The sequence below is a fragment of the Kryptolebias marmoratus genome, linkage group LG20 (assembly GCF_001649575.2).
Source record: "Kryptolebias marmoratus isolate JLee-2015 linkage group LG20, ASM164957v2, whole genome shotgun sequence".
NCBI classification, from domain to species: Eukaryota; Metazoa; Chordata; class Actinopteri; order Cyprinodontiformes; family Rivulidae; genus Kryptolebias; species Kryptolebias marmoratus.
The window spans coordinates 10,035,058-10,058,324 of record NC_051449.1 but is presented as its reverse complement, the minus strand read 5'-3'; the positions used below and the strand labels follow the sequence as shown (position 1 = coordinate 10,058,324).

The 23,267-nt window shown below is 41.0% G+C and overlaps 2 protein-coding genes across 4 annotated transcripts in view; both read left to right on the top strand.

Annotated features, from left to right (window-relative positions):
• Positions 1–10,366, top strand: part of LOC108239648 (phosphatase and actin regulator 1) — a 50,062-nt gene extending 39,696 nt beyond the window's left edge. For all 3 annotated transcript variants that reach the window (XM_017422495.3, XM_017422494.3, XM_017422493.3), the window contains 5 exons: positions 3,274–3,329; positions 4,375–4,436; positions 5,269–5,409; positions 7,838–7,914; positions 8,062–10,366. In XM_017422495.3, coding sequence (XP_017277984.1) covers positions 3,274–3,329; positions 4,375–4,436; positions 5,269–5,409; positions 7,838–7,914; positions 8,062–8,077 — 352 coding nt within the window. In that variant the 3' untranslated portion in view covers positions 8,078–10,366. The remainder of the gene's footprint in view (positions 1–3,273; positions 3,330–4,374; positions 4,437–5,268; positions 5,410–7,837; positions 7,915–8,061) is intronic.
• A 3,082-nt stretch (positions 10,367–13,448) lies between these two features.
• The window catches only part of phlpp1 (PH domain and leucine rich repeat protein phosphatase 1), a 47,658-nt gene continuing 37,839 nt past the window's right edge, over positions 13,449–23,267 (top strand). The window contains exon 1 of the mRNA XM_017422496.3: positions 13,449–15,393. Coding sequence (XP_017277985.1) covers positions 13,776–15,393 — 1,618 coding nt within the window. The 5' untranslated portion in view covers positions 13,449–13,775. The remainder of the gene's footprint in view (positions 15,394–23,267) is intronic.

Genomic DNA, 23,267 nt, shown 5'->3' with positions numbered 1-23,267 from the left:
TTTTTTGAGCCTCCGATAAGCACAAATGCTTTATCTCGTTAAAAAGTCTGTGAAAATGGAGCTGACCTAATTTCAGTGATGCACCCTCCCTCCCCCTCCTTCCTTCTCTTGTCTCCTCTCTAGCGTGCGCTCGCTATCTCTCTCCTCTTTCTTCCTTCCTCCCTCGCTCGCTGAATCACCACGGTGATGCATGTGCCAAGCTATCTCCACCCAAACTCTTCCAGCAGCGTTTTCATACCAACAGTTTTACATTCACAAATCACACCGATGCTGTGTGCAATGCGGGACTAATTTGTGCTCACACGTTGAGGTCATAAATGAGTATTATAGCAGTTGAACAGATCAAACAAAAAATGTTGCCCCTCGTTTGATTTTTACAGTTTTTGGCAGTTATTTTTTCCTCTCGGCACATCGCTGTGAGCTCTTCACTTTGCCTTGAATATGGGAGGAAATGAAAGCCAGTGTTGGACAGGAAGATATGAGATGTGGTTGAAAGGAAGGAGTATAATAAAACACACACACACACATTGGCGCACAAGCCAATATTCCCTACTGTGACTGGAACACAGAACATGTTCCCAGAAGGCCTGTTGTCACGTTTCCAAAAAGCTCTGCAACAGTGTCCTTTGCGAAGAGTCATTTAATGCATACAATCCATTTTTATTTGGTTTAAACAGCAGCATTGTATCCTTTAAAGTGATTAACCAAAACAAATTGGGATTATAATGCTCTGGGACACACTGACCTCAGCTCAGTCCTGTATTCCTAACCCATAGGGAAAACTAAAGAAAAGTGCTTAAGCTTTAACCCTCGAGGAAAAATAATTATAAACAAAATAAAAAATTACTTTTGAACTACAGCTGGAAACACTATAGTCGCTTACATAAAAAACAAAACTTTTTGATCTGTCAGCAACGATCCTTGATGACCTTTAGCCAATCAGGTCATCAGATCTCTACCCAGATGGGAAGATAAGTTTTGCTAAAGCCATTTTCTTCATTAAATGAATCAGTCAGTTAACAAACATTTGTTTGGATGGTGATGCTATGGAGTACACGAGCTGCTCCTTAAGGATGCAGGGACAGCAGCCTGCTATCGGCCAGCGTTGCTGTTTTATAGAAGTGCGAGCAGAGGGAATAGTTCTGTGTGTGCATAGGTGATCTGTTAGAGCGAGGGGAAAAAGGGGGCTCATACCTGAAAGGGGAACATTTGCATGCAGAACAGTGAATCTCAGAGCGTAGGCAGAATTTTTAAGGTGAAGCGGAGCAAAACTGGATACGAGTGGGGACTTTATAGTGAGGGTAGAGTGTTGAGGGAGACGATGCAAACTAGCAAATAAAATCAAAGGTATATTTAGCTCCATACCTTAGGTCAAGATGAAAGATGACACAAAATTAAAAGAGACAACCCTTTTTGAGGTCAGATACATTATTGGGCTGGATTTGGTGTGACTTCTGTGGTCAAATTTAACTATAGGAAGACTGTTATGTCCTCAGATGAAAACATTTAATTTTGTTTTCAATAACTGCATTTGTGTCTTCGTCTTCAGATCTTGCTGTCCTGTTCCACACGTCTTTGTTTGCTTAAATGTGTGGATTAGATTAGTGATGAAACCTTTCAGTTCGCCTTTCAAGGTGTCATAATCAGATTTGTGCAGCATCACAGGGAAGTCGTGTCTGGCTTGTCCTGACTTTAATCACTGCATTGCGTTGCTGGATAAAAATGGGGGCCCATCGGTACAGTTCATGATTTGTCATCACGTTTGAGTGATGCTTATGGGAAGTGCACCTGTCAAACTGTCATGAAGCATAAAAAAAAAACCTCTATCCCGTGGAAATACATTTTACTGTAGGGGGGGTGGGAAAGGAAGAACAATGAATTGAGGTTACCCATATTTAATTCAGTTTGGTACTGCAGAACTATGTCAGAGTGTTTTACTCCGAACCCCAGTGTTGTCTGATGTAAGCACAAAAATGTCAAGATGAATTTCTCGGGGCTTTCTGTCAAACCAGGAAAGTTTGTGCTGGAGAAAATGCATGGGAGGAAAGTAAAATGGATAACCAGCTTTCCCTGAAGTTCAATAACAAATATTGTTTTTAAATCAAATACTAATAAAGATTAAAGGACTCATCTGTCACTTATCTTTTACTTTGGACTGAAAGTAACATTTTCACAGATTTATTTTACATTTACGCCATCAGTCAAATTGCAATAATTTTTTTTTTATTGGTGGTTTTGAGCTGATGATTTTGAAACTTGTTTTTTTTATTATTAAAAACTAAAACAATGTTTGCAATATTAAAAGGTGCATTACTATTTATTCATTACACTGAGTCACTCAGGAGAAGCTTTTACCGAAAGAGGTTTACAAGATCCTCATTTTGCAGGAAATAGCCTGTAGCTGATTGGTCCGTCTATGCAAAGATGCAAATGTTCAGCAAAAATATGCAAATAGCTTGAAGCATAATCGGTCAAGGAAACACTCCCTGCACCATTTCACCAGCAGTGGTAGTCTTCGATGCTGGCAAAAAAACCCAACAAAGTTTGGCTTGTAAATTTTTGCTGTCGACATCAAACTTTGATTATAACTTGAGCACCCTCAGCAGAGAATTAATTAACCGATTAGATTAAAGTTAGGCTACATATTTTGCGAGTTTAGCTGTCTGTTTTAGGTGAGCCTGTGCTCGCCGCAGCCTCAACCGTCTGATCTAAGCTGACAGAAGTAGAACAAGATGTGCTCTTCTTCTGTTGCAGCGCGTCAACTCAAACGTTTGACACATGCATCGTAAGATCCTTCGCTGCTCAATTATCAAAGCTTATTATCTCAGGTCTTAGTCTGACCACTCATGGATAAGTTGTTTTTCTCTTCAAAACTGCAGTTCACTGGAAGTTCATTTATTTTTGTATTGTGCAAAAGCTCGTGAAAATGTTGCAAGAAAATTGAACGAACAGCAGTTTAAAATTAGTCCAAGTAGACAACAGAATTACTGAAGCATTTCTACGCTCACATGTTTGATGTGAACATTACTGAAGTTGCCAAACTGTCCTGAATAATTATTTGCTCTGCACCGCACGCTGCATGACATTTTCAGAAGATTTTCTGACCGTTTTTAGTTTCTTATCACCAGCTGATGACTACATGTTCATTGCAATGTGAGATATTCCCAAATTTAAAATGGAACCATTTTTTTTTTCCTGACATTGCCTCAATGATGCATTGCCGAGCCCCTGCCTTTGATCAGTTGCTGACAGTGGATGTATGTTTCTCATCAGACGCTTGAGTCAGAGACCCACAGCCGAGGAACTGGAACAAAGGAACATCCTCAAGCGTAAGTGTCTTTAACCCGTGCATTTAACACTTTCTTGAAGTTGTAAAAGTCAAACTTGAAATGTTACGATTTTAAAAAAAAAGGTTATATTTTAGCAGTGCAGGCTTTTTGTCATGCAGTACAGTGATTCCAGACACACTGTCATGTGAGTGGCATACATGTTTTTTTGTTTGTTTTTTTTTCCTTTATTCCTCCTTGGTCATGTGAAAACAGAGCGGCAGCAGGGCTCCTGGAGTATTCATGTCCAGAGAGACTTGGTTCTTTGCACAAACACACGCAGTATCAGAAAGGAGCAGCTCTGTTGCCTGAGACGCTGCGACTCCCACATCAAAGACTGACTTAGCAGCAGTTCCTGCTTTCCCAGAGGCTCCTGCATGATAGGAAGAGCACAAGAGGAAAGTGCAAATGAGTGATAAATCCGTCACTCATGTGCGTACAGTATCAAGGTTAAACAAACACAGCTTGAGCTTTGAGTAGGGAGCCATCTAGAATACAAAAATATAGGTAGTATGAGGAATTCATACATGCTCGGCAAATGCAGTTTGACTGAATAAGTGTTTGCACATACAAACAGTCACCAAGTATGGTTTCTGTAGCTTTGTATTTTATTTATTTTTACTTTCTTTTCTGAGTTTGAAGTACGTGTCCCTGTAATGTATTTTAAATTAGTTTATCACAAATATAAGATAAGAAAAACATTTTACCCTTAAAGGAAAAGAAAAGTCATTTTTCTTTATTTTTGGTCAGTGACCTAATTACTAACATGAACCTAAGTAACCTGGGAGAACTTGCAAGAAATAAAGTGATCTTTCTCCCCTCATACCAAACACTGACAGCATTAAACCGCCAATAATGGAAACTATTTTAAGCTGTGAGAAAGCTCTCCAGTTTAGTGTAAATCTAATGAGTTACATTATGCAAATAGTGTTTGTACGCCTTCAATGGTTTCTAAACATTCTGGGAAAAAATGTTACTGCTTGCACATGCACGTTTTCACAGCATACCTCTTAAGCTTCTCTTTTTTTTGTTTGTTTGTTTTTTACAGCTCGCAATGAGCAGGAGGAAATGGAGGAGAAGAGGGAGATCAAACGAAGGCTGTCGCGAAAGGTGAGTCCAAAATAGCTCCGAAGGTGCAAACTCGCACTTGCTCTCCGAACATCCGGAGGGGTGGGCTAAGTTTCAGGCCAGGATAAACAAACACTGTGACAGTGACTCATTTGTAGTGGGGAGGTAAATCCACTATGTTACAGGACTGGTGTTGTTCTTCTCAGGTTTCTCCCCACAGGAGACATCGATGTCCTTGTTGTCCTTGCTCCTTTAGCACGTTGGCTGCCAAATCTCTCGACCCCGTGGGGAGGTGTCGAGCATGTTCATGTCACTGTCATTTAAAGAGCAAAGCTTTCTGTTCACCTGCAGACCACACCCCTTATAGGAAGACAAAGAAAACCCTGACATTTATAGATAACATACTGTACAAATAAAATACAAGTAATGTAATACACATTTTTCAGGATTTTGAATAGAAATGGCCTTTATTGTCCTGCCGAGGGGAAATTCAGGCGTCACAGCAGCATCAGAAAGGAGCTGTTTAATCTCTTCTCATTTAAAGGTACTCATTTCAAACCCCAAAATAAAATTTTAAACAGTTTACCCTGAGCTATATCAAATGCTGCCATTTGAAAGAGTTAAACCCTGTAGTTTTTCAGATATATTGGTATGTAAATCTCAAATGTGGGTATGCACTCAATGTAAACAAAGCACTCGGCTGAATCTGCTACAAACTACCTGGGAGCTTGAGTCACATGATTGACATAGGCTGGCTATATTGGCAATTGTAAACTTACTTGATTATATAAAAAGACCACAAGAACGTAATAACTTCAGTTTTTGTTTTTTTTATACAATTTAACGGTATCATATTCGTGTCTTCTTGTTCCAGCTGAGCCAGAGGCCGACTGTAGAAGAGCTGAGACAGGCCAAAATCCTCATCCGATTCTGTGACTACGTGGAGGTGTCAGACGCTCAGGACTACGACAGGAGAGCGGATAAGCCCTGGACTCGACTCACAGCTGCTGATAAGGCCAGTATTACTCTGACAAATTAAAATAAACTGAGGTAATCTTGTAATATTCTCAGGATACTTTCTCATCTGTTTTTGTAAAGTTTTTAAACATCGTTAGGCTCTTTTTTTTTTTCTCTCTGTGCTTTATCTGACGCAACTGATAACGCAGGAGAGCAGTGATTCAGAAGGAGGCAATGTTCCTTGTGTCTTTAAGGGTCTGACTCCACATCAGCTGTTTAGTCTCAATGAATCAACACCCCAGAGCAGTCCTGCTGCTCACTGCCCAGTGATCTTTGCCTCCGACTTTCAATGATTACTGAGCAGATCTTTTCCCCGTCTTTGCTGGACGACTCCTGGCTCAGAGCTCTCCAGGTCACACCTGAGGAACACTTGTGAAAATCATAATTAGCATTAAAATTACGCAACAAACTTTCTTTACATAAGGGAGTAATTGGACAAGCTGTGCCTCAGGACCCCCAAGTGTGCTCTGCTGACGTTTTTTGTTTTTTTTCTTGTATCATTCGGCACAAAATCTAGTTTGCTCTGCTGTCATCAGTACTTTCTCCTCGAGGCTGGAGATATCCCCTCGAGTCGTACTAAATTGTGAAAGCAATAACATCACCTTGCTGAGTTGCTGTCATGCATAATATTTTAAGATGGGATATAAAGTCCCTTGGAACATGAACGTATGTCCTGCAGCCTTCCACTACTTCAGACCCTACCGCTGAGAGACAATTATTCACTGGGCTTTGTCCCAAATATGTAAGAGTTTGCAGTCATTTTATTCATGGAAAACATGCTTGATTTGGGCTCAAGAAACATTCCTGGAATAAAGGAATTTGAACCACATTGCCTCCTACTGAAACAATCAGAGCACTACAGTAAAGGTGCTATCGACTTGTCAGAGCAATCATGTTTGGATTTGGCATTAACATCTATTTTGAGCGATTTGGTTAGAAGTGGACAGAAATAAGTCTGTCAGTTTACACCTACTTCTCTCCACATGTACTTCTAGTGGCCAGTTGGGGTTATATCTCCCTTCTTTTTTTAAATACAGTCTGCACATAGTCACAAAGTACAGGAAGGACATCAGCAGGTCGATTTGGAATCGGTGATTATCATAAATTCCAACATTAACACTAAAAACATCCGTGTGAGTCACACTGAAAGCAGCACTTTGACAAACACTTCAGTATAAACTATAGATAAAATGAGGAAGGAAATGTAATACATCCTAAACATTTGTGATGTTGCAGAGCTGTTCATGTGAACCTCAATAGATGTACATCTACAGCTGATTACCTTTTGGAGTCAAAAGGTAATCAGGTGGCCACCACAGCCAACTGACCTTTGAAGACACAAAAATGGCTATAACTCGGCCAATCTTTTATATACTGAGCTAAGATTTGGTGTAGTAGTAGCTGCCAGTTGCTCACAACACATACTCTGAGCACTAACAGATCGTGCACGATCATGTAACATATCACAATATTGCGAAAACTGTTATTTTTAAGGTTTGACCAAAACGTCTTTAACTCCCTTCTCATCATAAGAGGATCTTAGTCTAAAACTGCCATGGAAGGCAGTGGGCACTCTGTATTCTTTAAAAGGAATGTTAGGCCTTTAATTTCATAAAAAAATCTTTGATCTTATTTTGAATGTAGAGTTTGAGTTTCATACTTTTTTGCAACAGTGATAAAGTTGATTGATCAGCCTTGCATATGTTCTGATCCTCAAAACATCTGTTGCAAACATTTAAAAACTTTCCACTGGATTTACAAGATGGACGCAAAGCCTGGCACCACATTGGACCATCGGGTTCTTTGTCAATGTAGAAAAAGACAAGATGGTTTTCTGTGACTGATGAGTCCTGTATTTTTGGACATGACCTGGACCGACTATTACTAGTAGTTACGGAAACCGAGCTTTTTACAAGTCACCTGTAATGTGATTGTTATAGTGCACATGTTAAAGATAAATGTGATTAGGTCTCCCTATTATTCAATATCTGTCCAATCAAATGTCATTTTTATGGAGAGGTTTCACATGAACAAATAAAGGACCATTTTTGTAAACATACAATATGGGACTGCAGAAAGCACTGCTGTCTCATATAAAAACTGTTCTCTCTGACTGTGTGTGTATGCCTAAATCTGTGTAAATCTTTGACTTAATGATAGGAAAAAAACACAAACTTTCTCCATAATTAGACCAGGAGAGAACTGTTTATCATATTAAGGCTCTTAGTTGCCTCAAGAGGGGAAGTTTTAGGTTCTTTTCATGTGAGAAGAGAACTCAGCAGAATCATTTACAGCCTTGAGATGAATGTAAATAATGCATGAAGCGAACAAAAAAAAAAAGGTAAAGTCAAAGCTTAGAGGCTGCAGTTTGAGTGTTAAGCCATTGCGGCTTCTCTCAATTTATTTATTTTTTTTCCCTTCTGCAGGCAGCCATCAGGAAAGAACTCAACGATTTCAAGAGCAATGAAATGGAAGTGCACGAGTCAAGTCGTCATTTAACCAGGTAATGAGCTGAAGAATTAGTTTGGATGTGACCATGCATGACTAAATGCTACCAGTGCTGTTCCAATATGGTATGTTCTTGTTTTTGTGCAGTGTCATTGAATGTTTCACAAAAGTATTTATTTATTTTTTGTGTTTATCATTTTAGGTTTCACCGACCATAGTAGACCACAACTGTCTCGAGCGGTACCGGACCCAGCGGTCTGCTCCACTGAGAACCTTAAGTGCTGGACTGTAAAATGGTGCCCGTCTCTACAAAAAAAAAAAAAAAACGGCCATGTTCTGAAATGCCTTTTTCAGGACTTAAACACCCGAGTCAGTACTACACGCGAAGCAGTCGCACACTGCTCAGTCCCCTGTAGTAGCACAAAATGACTCTAGTTAATTCTCGTTGCCCCTGTAAGGAGTTCACTCGGCTGTCTGTTAGACCTCTCTGCTGACTGGCTGGCATTCAGTTCTGTAGAGACCGGACAGCAGAGGAGCTCTTCTGATTGAGAATTGTGGCAAATGTTTTTTTTTTTTTTTTTGGTCCATCAGTAATACTATTGGACTCGTCTCAGTGGACATGTTTTTATCCCTTTCGCGATCATTCATTACGAGCACCCAGTTCTTTTGGACGAACCCTGCATGAAGATGGAGGGATGATTGTTCTGAGCCAGAAGCTCCATCTTTACAGCACCTGCTGGGATTTTTACAGAGAGCCAAGAAGGAGGGAGGCCTCCAATACTGAAATCATGTGCAATCTTCTCACAACCCCCCCANACCACCACCACCACCACCTCCCTCGCCCCCACCTGTTTTTCTTAGACTATAGCACCCCCTGGAGTTGTCTTTGTGTGGTTCATTTGTACTCCAGACCACTCTCCTCATATGTGTGCAATTTCAAAACTGTACCAGCAATGCTGACATCAAGTTGCTAACTGTGAATTTGAGAGTCTGGATAATCCCTGCACTCTCTCCAAGTGTACATTTTATTTATACTGAAGAAGGAAAGGTACAAAAAATTAAAAAAAAAAAACGAAAAGAAAAAATAATCACTTTAAAATTTTATTCATGTCTTATGCATTTAAATGTAGAAATTACAGTTCTTGGATATATAATTTTAGAGTGTGCACATTTTATCTGTTTTGTTTTTATTTTTTTGTCATTTTTTATTCTTTTAGTAGAGGCTATTGAGCCGTAATCACTTAACTTACATGTGTTTGTGCATTCCAGAGCTGTGAACTGTGTTACTTTGAAAGAGAATATTGAGAGATGCCTCGCTACTTTTTTTTGTGTGTGTGCGTGTGCGTGCGTTGCAGCAGTATGTTGATTTGAACTCAGAACGTGCACTGTATTTTACACTTTACTTTTATACTTGCATTAAAGCTTTTTACAAAGCAATACCCTCTGTTTGTAGGACACAGCAGCTGAGTTCTCTCACCACTTGTTTCACTGTGCATATATGCCCGTGTTTCAGTATTTATTTTCTTTCATGTTTGTTCAGAAAGGCTTTGCTCTGAAGGGGGCTTGTCCAGCATTTTTCTTGACAGAGCCACCTACAATTTTGCCTCTAAAGCTTTACCATCCAATTAAGACCAGATTTGATGAAACTTTTCATGAGGTATGATGCATCCTGTGTTTAAAATGATGGGCACTTACTTTAGTGCATACAATTTGTGAACATTTTTACAGCTTAAATGCTTTGCACTGTTAAGGCTTTGGCTTTATTTTGTTTTCTCATGATTGTGTAAATTATTGTTGGATTTTTGAGCTGTAAGCACCTGACAACTAATTCCACACCAGTATTTCAATGCTCATACTTTAAGCTTCATGTGCACAGAATGTTTTTACTTTTTTTTTTTTTTTTTTTTTTTAATATTTTAAAGATGTGAATGAAATAATTTTCAGATGAAGTAATCCAGGAATGAGGGTTCTCCTTTACTTTCAGTGACGGATGACTTTTTGAAATCTGGGGAATGAAAAACATTTTTTTAAAATGTTTGCAGTGCATGGTTTGTATGTGCCAAAAAAAAGGGTGTCATTGGTGTTCTGGTCAGTTTCTCATCAGAATGAGTACCTCTAAGAAAGGGGGAAAGAAAAAAAAAAAGATTAAAATTTTTTTTTTTTTGGGGGGGTCATTAAATCACTTAGACATATGCAGTGTTTTTGTGTGAAAACCAATTTCTGTAGGAATCATTGCTTTTTTTGTACTGATCCACAGGTTTACTAGAATGAATTTATACAAATAGGATTTTCAGGTCGTCAGTAACAACCTGAACAAGTGGACTACGAGAATGAGTTTTTTTCATTTTGCTGGAATCAGTGAACATGAATTCAGCAATAATCAGTTTCCTGGAACTAATCGACAGAGCAGCTGAAAGTGGTCCATTTTTTTTTTTTGTTTGTTTGTTTCTGTAATGCAGAATTCCATGTAAGGAACACATGCCAATTAAAGTCTATTTCTGAATGCATTTCAGTTGTGTACATGATTATTTTTCAGAGTTCAACAAGTTTGTGGTTCTTGTAGGACATTTGCTTATTTTGTAGTGGTTGTACTTCTTGTGCTTTAAGCTATAAGGCACTTAACCACCATTTGAACTCAAGCTACTTTAAATTTTCCAACAATAATGTGAGCGTAACAAATAATATGCTAATGCTAAATTTGTTGCGTTATTCTGCAGCACCTACAGGGAAACAGAGAAAGACCAAATCTTTGAGTCTGGGAACAGGAAATATTTTCTTTAATAGACCTACAGCATTTTAATGAGATGACTATTTGAGCAATATTTACACAACTATGTCGGTTTAAAGTTATTGCTTTTTGAACTTTTTTCTCTTTCATCTACCCCCTTGGAGATTTGTCTCCAATACTTCCCAAAAAGTTCATCCTGTAATATAGTCTATTGTGCAATGCAGAAAGGTTCTGGGCCAAAAAAAAAAATCCAAAATAGTCTGACTTTGCAGATGAGGACAGGCTCTCCAGTGGGCTGTCAGGTTGCTATAAAAAGCTTCAGAGCAAGGTAAAAACTAGCTATGGCTGTGAAAAATGTTCCCTGACTTGGCTGAGGAATGACAAAGGCAGTTATGGTGCACTTGGGATGTGAAGAGACACTGGTGAGGTGTAGCAAGTGAACCTGCTGAAACGACAAGCGAAGAATGCGTTCATATATGATGACCCCAGTGATGCAATTATTGCAGCCTCCACATAAGATGGTGCAGGGAGCTGCTCATTATCAACAGGGGTCAGCAGCAAAGTCTGTCAGCCTAAATAATAATTTTGACAGACAAGTCTAGAGAAACCGGTTCTTAAAAAGTATTTTCAAAATATATATTTTTTAATAAAACAATGTTCTATCAAAGCAAAAATACAAATGTCAAGTCACAGAATTATCTGTTGAATTTTGGCAGCAGCTTGTAGTTGAAAACTATTTTCCAGATGTTAAAAAGGGGGTTTGTTGATCTTGACAAACAGCTGTCACATGGGATGACCTGGCTAGTGTGGATGATCATGACTTGTGATATTTCCCATGTTATCTCATTGCGTCACACACAAGCTCCTAAAATCACTGACATTTGTTTCTTCAGCTTCGACATGCCTTGAGCATAATGGCTGCTCCTTTGGTTCAGTCAAGTGTAGCATTGTTTTGTTTTATGTCAGACATTAATCCACTTTCAGTGTCTCACAAAAGTTTATTATATGGTCTAAAAATGATTCAACATCTGAGTCCACATAACGAAGAGTCACACGTGTAGCAACTATTGCATATTTGGGTCTGTTTGGTGATATAAGGCCAGGCAACATCAGTGACCAAGACAACAGAGAGTGTCGGATTTTTGTTTTGTTTTGTTTCAAACTGTTTGAATTTTTATTTTTTTTGTCTTTTTGTTGTTGTTGTTTTTTTTTAGTGGAACTTTTGAATAAACATTTAAATTCCAATCAAGTATTTAAAACTAGGCAAAGGTTTGCAAGAAACATGACTGAGATTTATGAAGCCTTTTAAAGTTTTGTGTTCCCTCCTAATAACTATGTTTCTCTTGGGTTACTTTACAAACACAGTAATAGATCAGACACGTAAGAGAACGTATTACCCTAACCCACAGAGAGATTCTTAAACATAAAGACATTCAGTCAGTGGCTGGCAAAATACATAGATTTCACATCAAGAGAGACAAAAAAATCATTAATTTATAGGGATACAGTTGTTGTAAGTATTACTCTGACCTAGAGGTCCTGGGGATATTGGTTTTTCATCAAAGCATAAACTGTGATCTAGATATATATGCAATTTTTGTTGTTATGGGTCTGTTTCGTACACATTTTTTTTATTAAAATTACTGTTATATTACAGCTATATCACTATAAGCCAGAAGATTAACATGCCAAACTTTACTCTAAAGGTGGCAGCTTCAGTGAAACAGAAGCCTTTCAATGGTTTGTGTTGTAACAAAACTGTAAAAGCTGAAGATAAAAAAAAACTGAATACAGAACTCAAATCCCATTAGGGCGCAGCTGTGACGCATAAAGAGAAGTAGAATCTCAACAGTGTGCGTGCCTTCAGCAAGCCCACAATGAAACGCATATCTCAAGTGAAACGTGACTTTATCATAAACACTGTTTTTTTTATTAGAAACAAACAGAACACATATAATTAAATGCAGCTTCAGGAGTTGGAGTGATGACATCGTATGCCTGAGGAGAAAGCATTTATTTAGAGTAAACATCAATTGTGAATACCCGAGTTCAGCCATACTACACATAAAACTGAAATGTGCGGGTGTATGGGGGGGGGGGGGTAGAATGCGCACGCAATATTTTTTTCCAGACATATCCCTTACGAGTCTCCGTAGAAATTGAACTTTTATAGTTCCTCAAAGAGAATAAATTTATATATTTATTCCCCACTAGATGGCGATAAATACTAAAGAATATGGACGTGTACTGTGGCCTTGTGAAATGGCGTCCTGATGAGATGGTGCCGAAGTTATTTCCCTTGTCGCCACTCGTTTAAAGTAATGTGGCCAACATCTAAGTTTAATTCAGCCTTGTAGGTCTGGCTGCCTTGTAGGTCTGGCTTTCCTAAAACGAAACAACCGGCTTGTTTGGAGTTACTCATGAGCGGAATACGGACATTAAGGAAGAAAAAGTTACGCTTTTTTCACCACATATTCAACAGTTTACATACCTCTGTCTTTAAATATATAACGCATGACAGCACGATAACGGTTTTATTCACAAATATCGTACATGCTACAATCGTGCACAACTTTACAGCACGGGGCGGACATACTTCGACAGCCGAACGCCAAACATTTTATAGGAGCTATGTTTACGCCTCTCGCTTGTTCACCGCCCTACTCAACTGACACTGACGCAAAGGATTTTGGGAAATGTATTTCTCGCTATTAGTTCTCCCCTAACGGCGGGAACTTCAGAACTATCCTCAGCGGTAATACACCTCCCACAATGCACCGCGTTGTTGTTAGCGTCCCCATCTTGTGTCGTCCTCATGAATATATATCAGCCAGGATTTGCGTAGGAGGTCGGCCGACGTTCATTTCATATCCTAGTACTGTATTTTTGGGGACGAGCAGCACAGTCACGTCTCCGCCCTGATCTGCCCCTCAGCGCCCAGCCTCTTTCCAGCGGAATTAAAATGTTTTTTGGAGCAGCGGAGGAGACTTCGACAGGGACAAGAAGGCGAGAAGTGAATGACAACTAGGGGAATAACTAAGCAACGCCGCCCAGTTGGCGGACATTTATCACGGTGGGCACGTATTAAGGCTTTTAAATGTAGACGTTTTGGGAATAACCAACTGCGCACCGATATTTATTAAGAGTGAGTGTGTGTGTGTGGGGGGGGACTTCTCTCGTTGGTAGAGATGGAAAGTGTTCAGGCTGTCGCTGAGGATGGAGCGTCGGATGGAGGCGCAACCAAGTTAATGAAGAAGCCCAGCGGACTGTCTGTCGCCCGGGGGACTCCCGCGGATGATGGCGGTGGACGATTGGCACCCTCCCGCGGAGAGACGAAGAACGGGAATCGCCTCTCTCATTCCGCCTCCATGCCGGGCTCTAGTGCGTCAAACCGAGCCGTGGCGTCGAATGGCCGGGGCTCATCCGGCAACTCCAGCTCCCTCCTGTTGAGACGGCGGCGCTTGAAGAGGAACCTCTCCGCCGCAGCCCCGGCCACCGCCGCCGCCACCTCAGCTGTCACTGCCGCCTGCGGCGCCAAGATGAGCTTGGCCCTGTCCTCTGCGTCTCTGCACACTCGGAGCCTGGATCGGAAGACTCTGCTGAAGCACCGACAGAACATGCAGCTGCAGTCCGCGGATCGCGAATGGGTGAGAGCCGACTTCCACCGGGGCTGCATACATGTCCACGACAGACTGACGCCGTCATACCCCAGGCCGGTCCTTTGCACTATGGACACTACAGCCGGCGAGGTGGCGCTCAGACTGAGTAAACTCAACAGCAAGTCCAGCTCCGTTATGCGCATTTTCTGTAAAGACAGCTCTAAGACCGACCAAAATGGCAACTGCACCGTGAAGTATGAATATAACGAAAACCAAGTGAAAGAGGACTCGAGCATACAACGCAGCCACCTGACCTCCTTGGAACCAGCAGAATTGAGGGGTCATCCCGGTGACAGGTTGAGGCTCCTGCTCATGGAGAATGCAGATGGCATGCAAAAGCAACAGGAAGTTGATGAGAAACTTTTCTCCCCAGAATCAGAGTCACAGGACAATATCACCTGCTCCCTGTCGGACTTAACCTCGAACATGGACACCGCTAACGATGACGATTCTGAGCATAGGAATGGCCTGGACAGCTATGGATTAAACTCTGGCTCAGATGTGGAGAGCAGCGCATTCGATGACCTGAGTTCCGGGGCCCGGCTTAGTGAGCACAGGGACTCCCTGAGTGATGACATGATTCTGGGGACAGAAGCGTCCATCCTTAGTCCCTCGTTTGATAGTGCCACGGAAGGTCACGACATGTATGGAAGCTCATCGGACGAGCTGGAGCTGGACTGTCCTATGTCCAGCACAGCTGTGGACCCCGTTTCCCAACACCACACCAATGGCATCATTGCTGTCACTGCCAACTACAGCATGGGGCATTTAAATGACATGACAAAGAATGCGGGGCCAGGTAGCAGACTCAACGCTCACAGCCTGGGCAGTTTGCCGTCCAGCAATAGTGCCAGTTCACTGTCACGTGTCTGTCCTAAGGATAATACACCTGACGCCCAGGGTCCCAACTCTGGTCAAGGTGGTGTAAAGCTGGGGCTGCCAGAAAACCAAAATGGAGAGTCTTGTGATTCCAGCCCTACGCTGTATGTTCAGCTGCACGGTGAAGCTGTGAGGCGGCTTAGCCCAGATGAGAGGCCTCTGCAGATCCAGAATGACTTTCTCTTTAAGCTTGGATTTAAGAACCCTTGGAGAGTTCAAGAAGAAGGGCTTAACACAGAAATTGGCTCCTTGTTACGTTTTTACGCAGGTAAATCAAATGACACATCCAGGTCATTCATGATTCACTTTTCTACTCACTTTGTAGCATGTTGAGGCTGTATTTTTTTTTTTTGAGCATAATCTACTTTAGAGTCTAGCTTCTTGAAGTGGAGTTAATAACAGGTTGCCGAACTGTATCAGAGCAAGACAGGTGCTTTCATGCAGGTGTGCAATGTATATTTATAGAACTAAAAGGAAAAAAATTCTCTCCTTTTGTTTAGATAGAATGATGAATGAAACTCGTCCCTTAATGATTGCAGCACAAGAGAAATACTGCAGTTGTAATTTAGAGACTTATTATTCAAGGTTTGCTTGACTGAACCTGCTTTTTTTTATTGATGGTTGCTGTGTTCAGCTTTAACTGCGGTGACATTGAGTGGGATCGTGGTCCAAAAGGCTGTTAGTACTTGTCTAAATATACCTTGCTTTAAGGATGTCGTGTAGTTAATTAATTATTTATTTTTTGTTGTTTCTTCCGGCTTTAATTGTCTTTGTTGGCCTGTGGCAGCACACTTTGCTCCCATGGGCACCCATGACATGGGCACAAAGCTTTCACCACAACTTATAGTGCGCAGACATGGGGGCCCTTTCCGGCTTTTGGCCCATTATCATCCGAATGAAAAGGCTGAATGCGTTTGTGGTTGGATGGAGAACAGGGGAGGGAGCAGTATGGCTGGGAGGACCATAAGCCCCCTCTCTGGACTCAGTGAGTTTTGGTCATTGAGATGCTACACAGTGGCTGTCCCACTGGCATCCAGCACAGCTACTGTCACACTGAGTGCCTGCCAAGCTGGGTTAATGTGCGTCTCCAAAGCTCAGGAAGCCCCTTTTCTTCGCCAGTGCCACTGTCACCATCACTGCTGCTGTAGGAAGTAAAATTAGGGAGTGGAGTGTTAAAAAATGTGTCTAGTAAAGATGCTGGTTTAGCACCTGTTGGGTGCAAAGTTTGGGAAAGCGGGAAACTCAAAGTTTTACTGTGCGAGAAACAATTCAGTACCAAAAAACTTTTTTTTTTTATGAAGTAGTTTGGCTACAAGAGGACAGACTTACAACACAACACAATATTTTGCAAAAATGCTGGAAAAGCTTTGCTGCGAGAGTTGGAAACACAACAAACTTGTTTCATCATTTGAAGCAGAAACACACCGAAGTGTAGAACCAGACACTGAAGGCGCTTGAGGAAAAGACAAGCGGCTAGATATGTGAGGTCCACATGTAATTAAATGACTCAATCAAGCATTGCTGGACTAAATACTTGTATGACAGCAATAACTGATGACATTCTGTAGAATTTGTCCAAGGAAACACTGCCTGTTGAATCAGTCTTTGTATTGTTGCTGTTTACTTTGTATACATTTCTACCTAAAACTTAAGGTAAATTTTATTAGGTGATAATATTGTGCAGGCTGCTGAAGAGCTGCAAGTTTTTATGATCACTACACATTGTGCTTTTAAATTTTTAATTTTGCTGAAAAGTTTGGCACTAACTTTTGGCATCCGATCTGTCTGTCTGTGTGCAAAATGCTTTATGAATGACTGGACAAATTAAAATGAAACGCTCACCTTTGGAATCACCTCTTCAACATTTTAGCCTTTAAAGTCACCCAAATTCAAGATGGCCACCATAACCAACTAACATTAGCAAACACAAGCCTGTCTAGACCAGGGCTCTCCAATCCTGGTCCTCGAGGGCCACCATCCTGCATGTTTTCCTTGTTTCCCTGCTCCAACACACCTGATTCAGAGGTTAAATGACCTCTTCATGTTCTACAGAAGCCTGTTAATCACCCATTGATTCAAATCAGCAGAGAAACAAGTAAAACATGCAGGATAGTGGCCCTCGAGGACCAGGATTGGAGCTAAAACTTGATGTGGTAACAGCTGAGTCTTATCCTCAACATGTACTCCAAGCAGGGCTGCACAATAACAGAAAAACCCGTGTGATGCAATATTATTGTTAATTACTGCGATGACAAGATCAGTTGTGATGAACAGCTTTCTGTCCTGTCATCACTGTCATCTTAAAGCAGGTGTGGGATTGCCCATGATGTTATTTTCAAAGTTTGATCAAAATGGCTATAACTCCATTTCTCAACATAAGATAATTTTAGTGTAAAACACTGGCATGAATTAAAGTTTGTGGGCAATAAGCATTCCTTCAATCAATGCTGGGCTTTTCATTTCTGAAGTGCTTATTAAACTAATGTGTTAGACAGTTATGTTATACTCTTCCAAACAATAAATTCCTGGGAAAACACCTAGAATACTTCAGTTCTTTGACTTGGCTTTGCAATATCTCGTGCTGTACTGCAAGGCTGCTGCAGATGCCTGGTAGTAATAGAGTCACACCGTCATCAGGCACAGTAGGTCATAAGGAAAAAAATGGATTTTGTTCTTTCTTTGTTTGCACTTAAATGCTTCTACTCGCAAGCTGCCATCACACATACAAGGTTCAGTGTTTTTTTTTTTTTTTGTACGTTGTTAAAAATATCACAAATTTGCACGAGATATCATGGTATGATTTCAAAGTTGTAACGCCCACCTTTACTTGAGGATTTCACTCCAGTGATTCAGCTCAGATGGCATCATATGGTAGGCTGTATAAGTGTTCACACTGGGGCTCATGTGGATGGATGTGCATTTAGAAGTGAGGGGGGGGGGGGAGAAAAAAAGAAATCAAATGAGCCTGACATTAGCCTGTGCAGTCAGCTGGGATGTTGCAGCAGCAGCCGCTAAACGCATTTTAAAAAAAACAAAAAACCCATGATGCCTTCCTGCTGGCGACGCCTCTACAACCCATGTGAGACAGCTTAACAGTGGTCACCTGAGCTACCCTCCAGCTCTCCCACAGCCAAGAGCACCGCTCAGCACCCAGACTGCAGTCTCCACAAGCCGCATGTGTGATAGGACAAAGAAGAACACTTCAACACACACACACACAGACTTGCCCTATAGCGTGAAAGCAGCGCTAATGGCCTTGTGACAAGTCCGTGTGCTCCTCTGCCATTTCCTTATGCGATGGAAGAATGTGAGGAATGTACGCTGGCTCTTCTAAAATGTTAGGCACGTCTGCCGAGCAGGAAGTTGAGGAAAGGGGCTCGCGGGGGCAGGGTGCATGTAGGGTTGGTGCGCTGACACATGTTGAGCTGACTTTGGGATGGTTGTTCTGCACAGATAGGGGAGATAGCACCAGTCACAGCTGACTTTCTGGCTCGCCCTCACGCACAGCTGCTGCAGCTCTAGGCCTCAGTCACTCTAAAGGCCTTTTTGTCTGCATGCCTGTGTATGCCAAGCGGCCTTTGATACAAGAAGTCCTATGTCTAAAATGTGCTTTATCGCTTAGCTGTCAATAGAACAGAAATTTTAAACCCTGCAGCGCATTCTAAGCTTATCAGCCGGCCAGTAAGCTGGAATATACTGTTAATATTGGTGACAGATGAGGTGCTCAGCACGATTAGGCAAACAGGACAATGATGTGAAGAGGCTGTTAACTTGAGAAGTTGCCATGGTGCATCATACCAGATCAACTGGCCTATCCAAAGACCAGTTTGACTTTGAAGGGGTCAGGTCAGGCTTTGAGCGTGCAGACTCTGCAGATGAGAAAGCACACTTTGCCCCACGCACAAACACACACACATGTACAGAAGGGCGCCCAGATCAGATCAAAGGGCCGCTGTCCTCTTTGGCAGGCTGATGAGGGATCCTTTCAGAACTGCTCACACAGGATTCTCTTGTAATGGCTGGTTGGCTTTATTAGAAGAGAAGAGAAACATGTTAAAAGAAATATATTCATTAAAAACCATATACTGCAATCACATTCTGTGGCAGACAGACCCCAAAAGCCACAGCATGTTTTTCTGAAGACTTTGGGTTTAGAGAGCAGTTTTACTTCTGTACCGAGTCACAGCTATGGTTTAATCACCCATCTTTGGGGGGAAATAAATAAATAAATAAAATAAAGGCTGCATGTTTTTGCTCTGGTGAAAGGAGATCCTCAGCTCACGGAGTAATGAAGGCACCCCCTGCTTGGATAGTTGTATTCGTTTACCCAGAGGGAGCTTGTAAATTGCAAAAAAAACGGAAATTATTTTCGCAATTTTGTTTTAAAAACAATGCCTCTCCAGTTGCTCCTTTTTTTTGCTGGATTGTGTTGAACATCAGTGCAATTTTGAAGAAGAACTTGTGCCTAGACTGAAAAGAGTTTTACAATAGTCAAATAAAAGGCAGCAAACAAATATATGCCTGAATTAAGGATGTCACATTTTTAAAAAATATGTGAACGTCGCAAGTCTTAACTTTTTTGCAGCACAGTTTTTTCTCATTTTAGTTTGTATAAATGAAGTTATTTGAATTCACATTTAAAAATCACTGCCTCTAATCTTCCAAAACTAATTAGTTGTTTTTTACTGTATATTTCTTATAATAATTAATCATACTACAAGTAAATAGATTTTGACGTAGTCCAAAGTTTTCTGTCTTTGCATGAAACCCAGTTTTACTGGCAACTTATGCAGTCTATTTTTACCTTATTTCTTTGTTTCCATGGAGTTGTTTTTTCAGTCCTCCATCCTTCATATACCTCATTTGTTTATCAGCTAGACTTCAGTTGTAGATAGTGAAGACATTTATGAATAGTTTAACTTAAGTAGAATATGCAAGTTTAAAAACTAATTAAAGAAATATAGTATGTTCCCATAAACTCAAAATAAGTATTTGCAGTTCTTCATAGGAAAATCAGGGCATGGTGGAAGAGGCTAAGATGGTTTAGTAAGGAATGACCCATGTTTTAAGAGCGGTTTATTTGGTGTTGATGACCACTGGCACACATTGGCCCAGAAACCGTGAAGGTATTTATTGTTTTGCAGATTAAAGCTGATGGCACGCTGCACCTAATTTTCAGTTAATTCCCATGTTGTTGTCACTGTCTACCAGCGGGGTGAACTTGGCAGGAAGAACCGTTCAAGGAGAGCAAAGTGATAATGCACATCATGGCTCGGGCTTTAGAAAAGAAATAAATTCGCTCCTGTTAACAAATATTTATAACTTTTGTAGAAAAAAAAAAAACGGTTATGAATTAGTGATGAGAACAATTTGTTTCTCTAAACTAGATTTCACAGAGCACCTTTTTTATCAAATAGAAGGTTTTCTTGCAGTTGTTCTCAAAACAAATATTCTTACTTTATGACTCACTGTTATTTTGCTTGTTCAGTTTTTTTGGGAAAACCCAGACAGTCCTGTTTTTTTTTTTTTTTCCTGCAAAGCATCTCTGAATGACAAGTTATTCTTTCGTTTTCAACTTTTTTACATTTCTGTATTGTCCTCTTTAACCCTTGTTCTGCCAGTTTTTCTATTATATTTTCATGTAATACATAACTAAAATACAAACGGAAAACTCCAAGACTGACCATGGACGTAAGACATAGAAATTATTTATATATTTTACAGATTTTTAGCTTTAAATTAACTTTCAAGAAAATATGTGACTATAACTACATAAGATAACCACAAAACTATAACTACATAACTACTATAACTCAATATAACACATAAGAACCAGAAAAGCATCTCAGTGGAGCCATGATTGATAAGTAGCCGGTTGACTTCTAGTGATATCGTTGGAGCAAGATGTTATCATTTGCAAAAGAAAGCATTTAAGATAGTTACATAATTTCACTAAGCTTTGTAAAAATCTCTGTTCAGGACTACATTTTTCCTGTCTTACCTCAGGGGCTGGCTGAGGAGGCAGCGGCCGGTAGCGTGATGACTTAAAAGGACTCTGCAGGGTTTAAAGGCTTAATGAAGCTCCCAGCTTTCTCCAGCAGCCTCCGTGGCAGCTATTAAACACCGAGCCACTCACTCCGTCTTGTCTGTGCCACGTCGCTCCCTCCGTACAGTCAGCGCGCGCCAGATTGCTCCCACACTCGCACTCCCGATTTCTATGAAAATAATTTTTCCAAAGCACAAGAACAGGCTGTGCAAAGTCTCATTGCCATTGTTTTCTTGCAGTCATGAAGAGTCACGCAGTCCTAGAAGACGACAACCCGTCTGTCGGTGCAGTTTGAGATCGTCTCGGTATTCAAATGATGTTTTAATGGTAATATTATGAAATCTAATATTTAAATGCCACTTTCACTTAGTTTTTTTTTTAAACTTGGCTAATTATAATGTCCTCAAGTATATGAAATCTCCCTGAAGATCTTGTTGAAGTGAGGCTCAAGGCTGCTGCTTTCACACTTACAGCCATGTCAGCTAATGATCTTTCTAAATGGCCTGTTGCAGTCGTTATGTAATTGTCTTAACCAGATTTCTCACGTTCCACAGCCGAAGCCTAATATGCATGCGTCAGTGTGCCTTGCTGATGTGTATTTGCGTGCTCTCTTAAAAAAGAAAGCAAAGAACATGTCATAAATTTTGTCTTTTTGTATATAAGCCACACATGCGAGTTGAATTGAGTATGGCTACATCTGACTTGTGCTGTCGGTGGATTTGTATATCTGAGGATTTCCACATGTTTCCTCTGAGGCTGCTGGTGAGCGGATGGCGGTGTCTGCTTGTAGCAGTTAAAACCAAGTGAACTGTTTGCCGTCTAATATAAATTGCTTTCATGGCTGACATCTCCTTCCCTTTTCTCTCACACCAAATCTTCCTCCGTCTCTCAATTTCTCTCCTGATCGATCCTCCTCCCTCTCCCGTCGCTATCTTTTCTCACATCTCCTCCTCCCTCACACTATCTGACAGATTCCATTTATCTTCCCATATTTCTAACTTTCCCTTAGCTTTATATATATATTTTTTGCTACCCATTCCTTGAATTACTGGTCACTCATAAATATCTTTTAAAACTTTAATAACACATGCACATGAGCAGCTAAGGGGCTAGCACAGTTTAAAGCGCCCAGGTTCACTGCTTTGTAACTGTGCTTGCTTTAAAGTGATCAGCATATTTTCGCTGAGAAAGTTGGTACAAATTAAACAGAACTGGCTGCAGTTATAATCCTCATTGCTTTGTGGTAGGCAGCTGAATCCAGGCTGGGCAATGTCAGGCTGAGCAGGCAGCTCTTAGATAGGAAATGTGGCGAGGGGGCTGGGAGGGGCAGTGGCTTCTTCTGCCTTATGGGAGATTCCTGACGTCTCAGCTGTCTGTCGCATGTCTCCTTGCCAACTGCTCCCCACAGACGGTATGGGCTTGGAGTCTTCCGGTGCCCACCAGCAAAAGGCAGTGAAAAGGGTCCCCCCTTCAGCTAGGTCGTAGAGTGGACAGACTGTCCTCGAGCTGAGCACCCGTCCCAGCTCTGTGTGCATGCATGAGGGAGGATTAGAGGCACGCCAGCAGGGGCTCGCGATCCACAGCTTTGATCAGCAGCAGCACAGCCTAATACCAGACAACATCTGCAACTCTCAGCATTAAAGAGGCCCAAAAATTCCGATTAGGGAACACGGGGCCTGCATGCCTGCTAGTGTACTGGACAGAACTGTGTCAGTTCCTGGATGAGAGATTTTAAATACCACCAGCCCAGTGATGCTTACACTGATTTGTTTTACAAAGCCAGAGTTTCTAGAGAAGCTGTTTGCCGTTTAGTGTCTTTGCATTTAATTTTCTTTAACGTTCCATAAGCAGCTGCAAATTGTTCTACATTTTGGGCTTCTCTGTGTGAAACATGTTATCATCAGAGCCAAAACAGTCCATCTTGCTTTCTTCTTTAGACAAAAGGGAAAAGACAAAAGAAATACTGAGTTTTGCAAACAATATTGTCAATGGAATTCCAAGTGTTGGGAAACTCGTCAAATCTTTGTTTTGCGTCGTCTGGATACAGCTTGATAGTGCGCTTAGGTGGAGCCTGGGTTGTTTTTCGAATAGAAGGA